This window comes from Lepidochelys kempii, chromosome 1 (genome assembly GCF_965140285.1).
Source record: "Lepidochelys kempii isolate rLepKem1 chromosome 1, rLepKem1.hap1, whole genome shotgun sequence".
NCBI lineage: Eukaryota > Metazoa > Chordata > Testudines > Cheloniidae > Lepidochelys > Lepidochelys kempii.
Genome location: NC_136380.1, coordinates 210,552,504 through 210,565,305, shown reverse-complemented (window position 1 = coordinate 210,565,305; position 12,802 = coordinate 210,552,504). Strand labels below are relative to the sequence as shown.

General features: G+C 45.4%; 2 protein-coding genes across 3 annotated transcripts in view; both read left to right on the top strand.

Annotated features, from left to right (window-relative positions):
- VAMP1 (vesicle associated membrane protein 1) overlaps window positions 1-11,269 on the top strand; it is a 127,696-nt gene extending 116,427 nt beyond the window's left edge. For both annotated transcript variants that reach the window (XM_073311132.2, XM_073311168.2), the window contains one exon: window positions 10,760-11,269. Coding sequence is in view for 1 of the 2 variants with exons in the window: in XM_073311168.2 (XP_073167269.1) it covers window positions 10,760-10,770 (11 nt within the window). In the remaining variant the exon portion in view is untranslated. The remainder of the gene's footprint in view (window positions 1-10,759) is intronic.
- Window positions 11,270-11,653: 384 nt separating this feature from the next.
- KPNA1 (karyopherin subunit alpha 1) overlaps window positions 11,654-12,802 on the top strand; it is a 181,872-nt gene continuing 180,723 nt past the window's right edge. Inside the window, exon 1 of the mRNA XM_073310977.2 lies at window positions 11,654-11,737. The gene's annotated coding sequence lies outside the window, so the exon portion shown is untranslated. The remainder of the gene's footprint in view (window positions 11,738-12,802) is intronic.

Here is a 12,802-nt window from a genome sequence, read left to right as displayed (position 1 = left end):
TGAACACATGCTAGTGCATCCAAAGGCAATTCAGGCTTCTTGGAGGCTGTAGGTGTCTTGTAAAAGGCCATGATCACAACCTATAAGCTCCCAGCTTAAAAGCTCTTGCAAAAAAGTATGTTTTTAAAAATGGTTCAGGAAAATGCAATTCTAGGACATGTCTAAAGAATAGCTTCTGATTGGCTCAGGCAAGAGGTGTGGCTTGTCCAAGGCTGACTTTCCTGGAATTACTGGCATTTGGCTAGTGGCAGCTGAAGGCATAAGCTACTTTTCACTTCTTTCTGCCGCTTGGTCAGTGACACAGGCTTTTCTTCCTCTCCTGTTTTAAAACTTTCTCTGCAGCCTCTCTCCTTTCTCTCTCTCTCTCTTATTGTAATAGGCTGAAAGGCTTTTGGTTTTCTCAGCTGTCCTACAGCCTCTCTTACTTTGTGTCTTGTTTAATCCAACCCCACTTTATTTTCTCTACAAACGCATGTTCTGTTACTAATATTTAATGCCTTTATTTCAAAAACATACCATTATTTTTCAGACTTTATTTCAAAACAAGCTAAATCCATAACAATTATTATTTCTAAAAATACATGTTTTATTACTAATATTTAATGTCTTTATTTCAAAAACTGCATAAAAAGTATTTTATCTGTAAAAAGGCCTATTAACATATTTATGTCTTAACACTTTATTCCTCTGTTTACTAAACTTTATTTAAAGTGTGTAAAAAGCCCATTTTCTTCTGAAAAAAAATTTTTTTTCTTCTAACCTTTAAAATGTTTCTAAATATGAAAAAACCCACACTCAAGCAGTTCTAATGTTCTCTATAAAAAATAAAAAAAGCTTCAAAATGGCCACTGCATCAAATGTGTATATGTCCAAAAATGAGACCAGAGGGTGAGACATAACCCAAAAAGCGGACATGGAAACCTGTCAGAATGTATATGGTGATGAAAGGTATAGAGGTCTCTACTACTTATCTGGCACCACAACAGACCTCCTAGCTTGCAAGGACCAGTTGCAGAAAAAGTCCTGGTCAGCCCCAGTAACCCATAGGATACAACATGCTCAGTCGCTATGTCAGACTATCACCTGTGCAGCACATTAGGAGCTTTGTGGGGATAGAGTATGCTCAGTATAGATAGAATCTTTGGCAAATAATGCTCCCAAACTCTAACAAACCCCTGAGGCCTGGTCTACATTACAAAGTTAGGTTGACTTAATTACATTGCTCAGGACTGTGAAAAATTTTGTCCTGTGAAACGTAGTTAAACCGACTTAATCCCAGTGTAGACACCACTAGATTGATGGAAGAATTCTTCTGTTGACCAAGCTACAGCCTCTTGGACAGGTGGATTTACTATAGCAACGGAAGACACCCTTCTGTCTCTACAGTACATGTCTACACTACCGCTGCATCTGTGCCACTGTAGTGTTTCTAGTGTAGACATACCCCCAGTGTGTGCAAACTGCTTTTTTTCCAGAGGCTTATAACTTGACCAAGTTTTGGCAGATTTTATAGGGATGACAGAAGGCACACCTCTGATACCAGGGTGACTCCCTCTGTCAAATTTAAAATTCCTGTTCTACAGCATTCAGGGACTTGAGCTTCTCAACAAAACAGCAAAAAGAATTTTTTTATTAACATTTATATGAATCTAACAAGAACATCACCAAGAATTTTTTAACCTTGTTCTAGGGAAGGGCTGACTGGGTTTGGCTGAAACAAAAAAAAACAAAACAAAAACAAAAACAAACTTAGCCTAAGCCAGATACCAACATGGAAAAGTTTGATCCAAACAGTTAAAGTTTGGCAAAGTTATTAACAACTTAAGAAGGTCTTATAATGGAGAGTGCAGTGTTAACCAACCCTAACTATAGATGGTGCTACTGGCTTTGCCTATATTTATTGTGTTACCTTTAGAATCACATTTGAAGTTGGGCTAAAAATGTGAGGCTTCGCATTATGGATATAGAAATGTCTCCCAAACAAAAATAACTAAAATGGATAAATCGTATGAACAGCTTGCGCCAGGGCATCACAAAGCTACTCCTACAGAGGAGCCAGCCAGAGTCTCTACCTGATAGGACTAGAAGCAGCCAAAGCAGGGATTGCTGCTCTGTGAGGAAGGGGTAAAATGGGCCCAGCCGGTGCCATCCATCCCCAAAACACCCTCCTGGACTCAGAACTGTGCAGGGGAGACCTCCCTTTCCACTGTGGGGGCACTAGGACCCAGGCAGTGCCCCCCTTCCCCAGCACCACGTGAGCTGCAAAGAGGGGTCAACCAAAGACTCTGTCCTGTAGGGGCAGTAGCAGCCAAAGCAGAGACTTTTGGTCCCCTGGACATTCCAGTCAAAACTGCAGAATGTTCTGACTTTCTCTGTCCTGTGCTGATTGGCTGTTTGCTCCAGCCCTCCCCTTGGGTCTGTTCACCTCAGCTTCACTCCACATCTTTCCCTCTTACTCTCCCCTCCCTTTCCTTTCAGCTGACCCCTTCTGAAGTAAAATCACCCCATCCCCCTAAAAATCATGGAAGTGACATGATTTTTGCTGCCATCACATTGCTCACTCTGCTTGTGTGTTATACCCTTCTCCCATTCTGTGTCTGCCTTGTCTGTTTAAATACTATTGTCTTATTGTTTCTTTGTACTCCACCATCAGTCAGTATCCATCTGTTTTCTCTTGTCTTACACTTAGACTTTAAGTGCTTTCGGACAGGATCTGTCTTTTTGTTCTATATGTACAGAGCATAGCACAATGGCACGACAGTAATACAAATAAATAATAATAACATTCCTGATGCTTCTCCAGCTCCTCATGTATCTGGATGTTTTCTAAAAATTCCTTTTGCAAAACCTTTTGAAAATTACACTGCTTGAAACTCCAACGGACCCTTCACCTGTCTGCTTCTGCAACTTCATATGAAAATTCGAATTTAGAGAGGGTTTGGGGTTTTTTTAAATCTCAATTATTGTTGTAACTCCAGAGTAACTCTACTGACTTAAACTGAGCTAATCTCAATTTACACCAAGGTAACTGAATTCAGAATCTGACCCTTTAGAAAGGAAAAGTGTTTTGCCATACACAGATGTTCCACTATCCAGCACTGTTCAAGAAATGGTGCAATTGTTCTGATCCCTTAAAAATATTCAAAATTTGTACAGATCATGAGAAAAAAACAATAAAACTTAAGACCAATATTTTCAGAAGTGTTCACTGATCCTGGGTGCCTCTATAATGTGGAATCCAACTTGAGACATCTTATACCTGATTTTCAGAGGTGATAAGAAATCAAGCACAAAGGGCTAGATTCACAAAGGGATGCCTAAATCCAACATTTAGGCACCACTGAGATCCTCAACCCCCCTGCTCAGCTGCCACCTAAACTTGGAGGCACCTAAATTCCCTAGGTGTCACTGTTTCTGTGATAAAGTCCCCTAGGTGCCTAAACTTCCACAGGTGGTTCTCAGAATATGCTTACTGGTTCAGGCCCCACACTAAAGATGGCTTGAGGCAGCCAGAGCAGGAATATTGGCAACAAAGTGTGTGTCCCAGAATATCCAAAAGCTCAGGTTTACGGCGCTCACCCAGGACATGGGAGACCTGTTTTCAAATCCCTGCTCTGTCTGGTTTGGAGCAGGGACTTAATGGGTCCCTGGGACCCACCCAGGTGAGTGCCCTAACCACCAGGCTCCTGGGGGTAGATCTCTCACCTCTGTTGCAGCTGTTCCACTTTGTGTTAAAGAGTTAAAATATTCATTGGGCCAAAGAGAAAGAGACTGACTCAATATCCAGATGGCTAGGGCACTCAGGTGGGCCATGGGAGACTTAAGTCCTTGCTCCAATTAATTATTTAATTATTTATACAAAGTGGAACAGCTTGAACAGGAGAGACTGAGAATAACCTGGTGGCTAGGGCCTGGGGATATAGGGGACCCAAGTTCAAGTCTCTGCTCCAAATCAGGTAAAGCAAGTATTTGAAAACAGGTTTCCTACAGGTGAGTACTCTAACCACCAGGCTATTGGCTATGATAGCAAGGAAATCTCTCTCTGTTTATTCTTGAGAAAGAGATGGCCTGGCTTAGGTGCCTATCTCCAGGAGAGGGTTCTTGGCTGTGAATCCTGAGCAGAGGTAGGCACCCAAAGACCTATGTTGTGTCTAACACTGATTAGGCCTAACCCCTCTCCTCAGCATTTTCTACTAGCTATCTGAAGTAGCTACCCACTCAGCTTGCTGGCTGCTGTGAACCCCATTCTTAAGCACCTAACTCTCCCCATACACAGTGTAGGGAGCCTGCACCCCTCATGCAGGGCAAGAAGTCCACTAGCCAGCAAGTTACCTAAAAGTTAGGCACTGCACCACGGAGCTTTGCAGTGCCTAAGTCTTTGTGGATCTAGCCCAAGGTACCTCACATTAAGCATCCAAAAACTGGGACACCAAGCATTTGTGAACACTTTTGAAAAATTTGGCTGTGAGGGTTTTTTGTTGTTTTTCTTTTTTTAACTCTAGTCACTGAGATTGTTTTGTAGATTTCAACCTTGATTTAGGCTTGGCTGTGTAGATATTAGCATAAGCTTTGATTAATAAAAAAACAAGACTGTTTCCTATTTGTAAAGCCTTACCTTGATCATACAGTCGCTGTGATTGTGTCCAAGACACTTGTTCTCTTGGTTTTTCTCAGCTGGGTTGAAGTGAGGTGATTAGGGATAAGTAGAAGTCGAGAATGGGGGACGAAAGAGCAAGCCCAAGTAGAAAGGTATATCAAGTGATTTTGGATGTTAAAAATAAAACCAGCACACTGAGCAATGTGACCACATGGCTCAGCTTACAGAGCTGTCCTTCCACTATATTTATTAACAGTGTCATTGCTGGAGTGATATTTAATGAAGAAAACAGGAGAAGAGCTGACTCATTTCTTCAGTACCGGGTGCTTAGAGAAATGGACAATAACTTTCTCGGAGTTTCCTAAAATACTGTACTGTAACTGTTTCATGTTTCCTGGAATTCTTCAATGAAGATCCCTACTCCTACACCTTTTGAACTTGAATTCTTACTGCCCATATGATACTGTGCCTTTTACTGGCCTAGTTATCACTATATCCTCTGATCCTATTGCCGTGAACTCCAGTAATAGACACTAAAGGGCTTGTCTACACTACACAGTTTTGTCGACGCAAGTTACGCCGACAATCAAAAACCGGTATAATTACATCCCTTATGCATGTTCACACAATGCTCCTTCTGTCAGCAGAGCACGTCCACTGTTGGTACTCCAGCATCGACAGTGAGCGCAGTGCATTGTGGGTAGCTATTCCAGAGTGCTACTCGCCACCTTCTGCCGCTAGGAGTTGTGGGAAGGCAGAGTGGATGACAGTGCATCATGGGTGCAGGATCAATGTCCCATGATGCAGTTTTTTCCATCCCATCATTCCATGGGCTTCCGACTACATTTCATGGCATTTTTCAGCAAGCCATCTCTGTCTGAAAGGATGGCTCCCGCACGGCTCTCTATTGTGGTCTCTGTTATGAACACATTGTGGATGGTCGTGCAGTATATCATGAACTCCCAATCTGCACAGGAATCAGAGTTGCCTGCTCTGCTGTGAGTCATGGAAAGAAACAACACTAGATTACTTCTGGTATTCACAGAGCAACTGAACATGGTGGATTGTCAGTTCTGGGCTCAGGAAACAAGCACTAAGTGGTGGGATCACATTGTTATCCAGGTCTGGGATGACAAGGAGTGGCTACAGAACTTTCAGATGTGGAAAGCCACCTTCCTGGAACTGTGTACGGAGTTTGCCCCAGCACTGTGATGCAAGGACACCAAAATGAGAGCTGCCCTCTCAGTGGAGAAGCGCATGGCGATTGTAGTGTGGAACCTGTGACTCAAGACTGCTACCGGTTGGTCACAAATCAATTTGGAGTCCAGAAGTCCATGGCTGGGGCTGCGTTAACACAAGTGTGCAGGGGCATTAATTGCATCCTGCTATGAAGAACTGTGACTTTTGTCAATGTGCATGAAATAGTGGATGACTTTGTGGCAATGGGATTCCCTAACTGCAGAGGGGCAATAGATGACACACATATTCCAATTTTGGCCCTGGACCATCTTGCAACAGAGTACACCATTAGAAAAGGGTACTACTCCATGGTATTGCAGGTACTTGTGGATCACTGTGGGTGTTTCACTGACACCAATGCAGGGTGATCCAGGAAGGAGCATATGACACTCATTTTCAGGAACTCTGGCCTATACAAAAAGCTGCAAGCAGGGACTTTCTTTCCAGACCAGAAGATTTCAGTGGGGGATGCTGAAATCCTCATAGTGATCCTGGGAGACCCAGTATACTCCTTACTCCCATGGCTCATGAAACCTTACATGGGAAACCTGGACAGAAGCAAGGAATACTTCAACAATAGGCTGAGCAGGTGCAGAATGACCACAGGATGTGCTTTTGGCAGATTAAAAACATGCTGGCACTGCCTTTATGGCAGGTTAGGCCTAAATGAGGAAAATATTCTCATGGTCATAGCAGCCTGCTGTGCACTCCATAATATTTGTGAGGCTCAGGGTGAAAAGTTTCCCCCAGGGTGGAGCTCGGAGGTGGATCACCTGGCAGCTCATTTTGAGCAACCAGATACCAAGGCTATTAAAGAGGCACAGTGGGGGCCTATTTGAATCAGGGAAGCTTTGAGGCAACATTTTGACAATGAGCACCAGGAATGTGCCATGCTTTGTTAACTTGCCACCTTGCAAGAAAATTGTGATTATTCCTGACTGGGATTTGTAGCCAGCAAATGATCAAATTGCCACTATGTATTACTACCAGCAGCAACCACCATTTGTAGGAGACAAATAAGTTGGTTATCTTTCAGAGAGTTTGTTTTTATTCAGTTCCAATTAACAAAACATACAAAAGGCTTGGTAGGAAGGGAGATAAGAGTGCAGGACAGTGTAGGCTCTCATGGCTGTGTGTAAGTTTAGCTATCATTTTGGAAACTATCCAAAGGATTGGAGTGAATGGGGTACCGAGACATTCCAGGAAGTTGCAAGGAATATGTGGGAGGAGTTTGGGGAGAGAATGTAAAGCAGTTCTGTATTGACTGAGGTGGGGGGAATACGAGCAGGTATGTGTTCTGCCTGGAGCATAATTAGGGACTTCAGCTTCTGTGCATCCACTCCTGGTCCTTTACAACAGAGATTCTCAACCTTTTTCTCTTTGAGGCCCCCCCAGCATGCTATAAAAACTTCATGGCCCACCTGTGTCACAACTACTGTTTTTCTGCATATAAAAGTCAGGGCCAGGGTTAAGGAGTAGCAAGTACGGCAATTGCCCAGGCTCCATGCCACGGGGGCTCTGAGAAGCTAAGTTGCTCAGGCTTTGGCTTCAGCCCCAGGTGGCGGGGCTTGGGACTCTGGGCTTCAGCCCCATGTGGTGAGGCTTTGGCTTTCTGCCCTGGGCCCCAGCAACTCTAATGCCGGCCCTGCTCACGGCCCCCCAGGGGGCTGCAGACCCACCATTGCTTTATTATGCACTCCTTGCTCTCCTTTCTGCCCTGCCTGTCTATTTTAAATTTTTCCTTCTGGGGCTCTCTCCACTCTGTGTTCTCTTTTTTCAGCCTCTGAGAATTGGAACACCTCTCGGAACATGTCCTTCTTGCTCCACCTTAGTTGCTTCCTTATCTGGCAGAGGTGCTCTGCGAGTGTTTAGGGGGTTCCCCCAAAGGCCACATCTGCAGAATTGCAAGAAACAATCAACAGAAGCATGATTGTTAGTTCACCCACAGCATTGAATCATTAAAGTAAAATATACCTTTTCTGACATACAAATCACTTTCTCACTGTTCTTTGGTGAGCACACATCTTGGCGAACACCCTAAACATGGGGAGTTCAGCCCCAGGGGGAGGATGGTTGTGTGCTCAAGCTGGGGCAAAGTGTCTAGGGTTTTTTTTTTTTAAAGGGGATCAGTGAAGGCGATTAAGGACAATAATAGAAATTCCTCCACCATTTTCCACAAGTGGGGGGTCATTGAAGCTGATTTATCACTCCTGAGGGAAAACAAGGATGCAAGGGTGCATCTCCTGCATGAATGTAGCTTCTGACCTGGTCCCTATGCTGCTCACCTGTGTGCCGTTTGCATAAGTGATTGCCAATTGGCACAGGAAAGTTTCCTACAATGGGTGAAGGAACAAAGCAGCTCTGCCAAGGACCCTTCAGCAGAGGATTTGTGAGTACCTCCAGGAAAGTTTCGTAGAGCTCTCTCTGGAGGACTCCTGTTAGGGGGCTTATTCCTTCACCTACTTATTTCTCTGGTCCTTCTCGTATGAAGAGGGAGCAACAATACCCGAAGTCCAAAGGTGCAAACAATTCGATGTTTATTGGGGTGAACTTCCAGCAAGCATGATTCCAGTTTCCTTCCTTAGTGTCCCCCTTCCCAGCTCTGACACCACAGAGCCTTACCTGTGTCCCTCTTCCCATTCCCCCCCCTTAGCAAAACATGATTCCAATTTCCCCACCCCCATTCCCTGTTCCCATTCCCATCCCCACTCACTCACTTCCTGATTGACTGCAGACTATATAGTAAAACTTGAGTTCTGCTTAGCTATACCTTAACCAATCATTTTACTGAAATTTAACTAACCAATCCTTACATATTGTAACATTATTATTTAAGCAATTATATCCCACCACCTTAATTGGTTTACACCTAGCAAAATTAATTATACAGCAGACAGGAACAATCACAGAACCAGACAGAGATTATGCAGACAAACAATAGGGAAATGGGGACTACAGTGATAGAACAAAGAAATGAGGATTTCACATCCCAGCTATTGGTAAGTGAGTTCTTGCCAGACAGGATGCTATCAGACTAAGTTTCCTTTTACATCTTCTAGGCACTTCCCTTTCTCTGGAGGCGATAGGCATTGTCAGGACAGGATTGTATTCCTAACAGCCCAATAGCACCTTATTTCAATGTGACTAGTTTGGAATGTGAGGATGTGATCAGTCGCTTCCCAGCTTATGGCTGCGTCTATTGCTTAGCCAAAGACCTCAGCCTAAGAACAGGGCCTCAGACTGTCACAGTAAGAGAAGGCCCTTACACTGGCAGACAGTGATTTTGATTCTCTCTTTTATACCTCTATAACTAGCTAAGTGATAAGAATACACCTAAATTCTTAGTATAGGCCTTTACAGACAGGCCTGAATATCTATATCCTAACAACTCCCGTTAAATCTCAGTGTGCATCAACACACTGTTCTGCCACACTGCTTAGCTGTAGAGGGGAATGTGAAGCACACGCAAACACAGTTAGTCTTGTACATTTCTATCCTTTCACCCACTTCTAGAATATACAGAGCAGAGGACAGCTTTACCTCATATAACCAACTCAAAAAAATCGCTTACCAGGGCTCTCCTCTCCTGCATCATGTGTGCCAGAGATGGACTGCTGGGACTGGCTAGACCTCTCTCGAGTGGAAAAGATGTCCTGACTGGCCATGTCACCAGACGACCCTGCCGTGTGCTCCACATCGTCCTCATATTTAACCTCCTTGTCCACGACTTCATCCTCAGGGTTGAGTCCACTGTCCGCCATCTCCAGCCCCACCGAAGTATCCACAGGGCTCTTGGTGGTAGAGATGGTGTTGCTGTCAAGGATGGTGTCCAGCTCTTTATAGAAGTGGCAGGTCTTCAATGCAACACCAAAGCAATGGTTTGCCTCCCTTGCCTTTTGGTATGCCTGCCTCAGTTCCTTTATCTTTGCATGCTACTGATGTGTGTCCTGTTCACAGCCCTTATCCAACATGCCATGAGAAATCTGACCATAAGTACTGAAGTTCCTATGGCTGGAGTGGAGCTGGGATTGCACAGCCCCCTCTCCCCACAATGCTAGCAGACCCAGCTCAGGTGTGCTCCAAGTTTGGTGCATGGAGCTGCCATGGTCAGCTAGGAAGATGCGATGTGAACTGTCCATGCCAAGCAAGCAGGAAGTGGAATTTCAAAAATACCTGGCCCTTTAAAGGGGGAGGGGCAGATGCTTGTGTACCTGGGTGCAGGGCAGCGGAGTTTGAATTGCTGATCACTATGGGCATTGTGGGACTGCTCCTGGAGGCCATTTACAGCAATATATCCAAGCACAGCATCTACACCACCACTTTGCCAGAAAAAACTCTACGCCTCTCATCAAGGTGGTTTAATTTTGTTGGGAAAGCTGGAGAGTTTTGTCTGAAGAAGGAGCATTGAAGTGTGTACAACTCCACTGTTTTTGGATGAAACCTGACTTTTGTTGACAAAACTGAGTAGTGTAGACAAGGCCTAATAGTGATTGTGTGTGTCTGATCCACTGCAGACTAGTCTTATCTCTGCCCTGAAGAGATCCCTCCCATTCCTAGAAGGGAGATGCCACATTGGTGGTGAACCAGAAACATTCCATTAAAATCCAGGCAAAGAAGGCCTATATACCTATTTTCAAAAACCAAGTGTTACTGTTAAAACTGGCTTAGCAAAATGAATAGTTAATAGATAGGTGCCAATAGATGATGCCCATGAAGAGCGGAGGCGAACCAGCTGAGCAGCAGGAAACAGCAGAGCAGCACACAACAGGAGTTTCCCCTGGGAGTTCGCCTGGAGTGAGCCCAGTGAGGCTTACATCTTGCCAATTTCTCTGAGGAAGCTCATAGTAGGAAGGGGATATGGAAGGGGGGGATTCAGCTGTTGTGACCTGCACTGGATGTGCCATGTTTGTCTTTCTTCCACAGGACAGAAGTGACTTTGTCTGTACAAAGTGCAAGCTGGTCTCCATATTGGAAGAGAAGATTGAAGGTCTGGAGCAACAGATAATGACCCTGCATTGCATACGAGAAACGGAGGATTTTCTGGACAAAAGTCAGGATATGCTTCTACAGGCACAAAGCTCTAAAGATTTAGAGCAGGTTGCACAGCGGAGCCAAGAGGCCAGTGAAGAAGCTTGGCAACATGTGACCTCCAGAAGAAGAAGGGGGAATGTCCGGGTTCCAGCAACGTGGACAAAGGTAACTAACCGCTTTCATGTTCTCTCCACAGGTACCATTGCGGAGAGTGGACCAGATGATACGTCTGCGGGGGAGAAAGCAGAAGGAGACTCTGCTGGTTGGAAGGCATGAGATGCACTGTCCTGAGATGGGGGAGTGGTGGTCATGGAACCCCAAGAGAAGGAGGCGGGTGGTGGTGGTCGGGGACTCTCTCCTCCAGGGGACTGAGTCATCTATCTGCCGCCCTGACCGGGAAAACCAAGAAGTCTGCTGCTTGCCGGGGGCTAAGATTCGCGATGTGACGGAGAGACTGCCGAGACTCATCAAGCCCTCGGATCGCTACCCCTTCCTGCTTCTCCATGTGGGCACCAATGATACTGCCAAGAATGACCTTGAGCGGATCACTGCAGACTATGTGGCTCTGGGAAGAAGGATAAAGGAGTTTGAGGCGCAAGTGGTGTTCTCGTCCATCCTTCCCGTGGAAGGAAAAGGCCTGGGTAGGGACCGTCGAATTGTGGAAGTCAACGAATGGCTACGCAGGTGGTGTCAGAGAGAAGGCTTTGGATTCTTTGACCATGGGATGGTCTTCCATGAAGGAGAAGTGCTGGGCAGAGACAGGCTCCACCTTACGAAGAGAGGGAAGAGCATCTTTGCGAGCAGGCTGGCTAACCTAGTGAGGAGAGCTTTAAACTAGGTTCACCGGGGGAAGGAGACCAAAGCCCTGAGGTAAGTGGGAAAGCGGGATACTGGGTGGAAGCACAGGCAGGAATGTCTGAGGGGAGGGCTCCTGCCTCATACTGAGAATGAGGGGCGATCAGCAGGTTCTCTCAAGTGCTTATATACGAATGCACAAAGCCTTGGAAACAAGCAGGGAGAACTGGAGGTCCTGGTGATGTCAAGGAATTATGACGTGATTGGAATAACTTACATGACTGGAGTACTGTCATGGATGGTTATAAACTGTTCAGGAAGGACAGGCAGGGCAGAAAAGGTGGGGGAGTAGCACTGTATGTAAGGGAGCAGTATGACTGCTCAGAGCTCCGGTACGAAACTGCAGAAAAACCTGAGTGTCTCTGGATTAAGTTTAGAAGTGTGAGCAACAAGAGTGATGTAGTGGTGGTAGTCTGCTATAGACCACCGGACCAGGGGGATGAGGCTTTCTTCCAGCAGCTCGCAGAAGCTACTAGATCGCATGCCCTGGTTCTCATGGGTGACTTTAATTTTCCTGATATCTGCTGGGAGAGCAATACAGCAGTGCATAGACAATCCAGGAAGTTTTTGGAAAGCGTAGGGGACAATTTCCTGGTGCAAGTGCTAGAGGAGCCAACTAGGGGGAGAGCTTTTCTTGACCTGCTGCTCACAAACTGGGAAGAATTAGTAGGGGAAGCAAAAGTGGATGGGAATCTGGGAGGCAGTGACCATGAGTTGGTTGAGTTCAGGATCCTGACACAGGGAAGAAAGGTAAGCAGCAGGATATGGACCCTGGACTTCAGGAAAGCAGACTTCGACTCCCTCAGGAAACGGATGGGTAGGATCCCCTGGGGGACTAACATGAAGGGGAAAGGAGTCCAGGAGAGCTGGCTGTATTTCAAGGAATCCCTGTTGAGGTTACAGGGACAAACCATCCCGATGTGTCGAAAGAATAATAAATATGGCAGGTGACCAGCTTGGCTTAACGGTGAAATCCTAGCGGATCTTAAACATAAAAAAGAAGTTTACAAGAAGTGGAAGGTTGGACATATGGCCAGGGAAGAGTATAAAAATATTGCTCGGGCATGTAGGAATGAAATC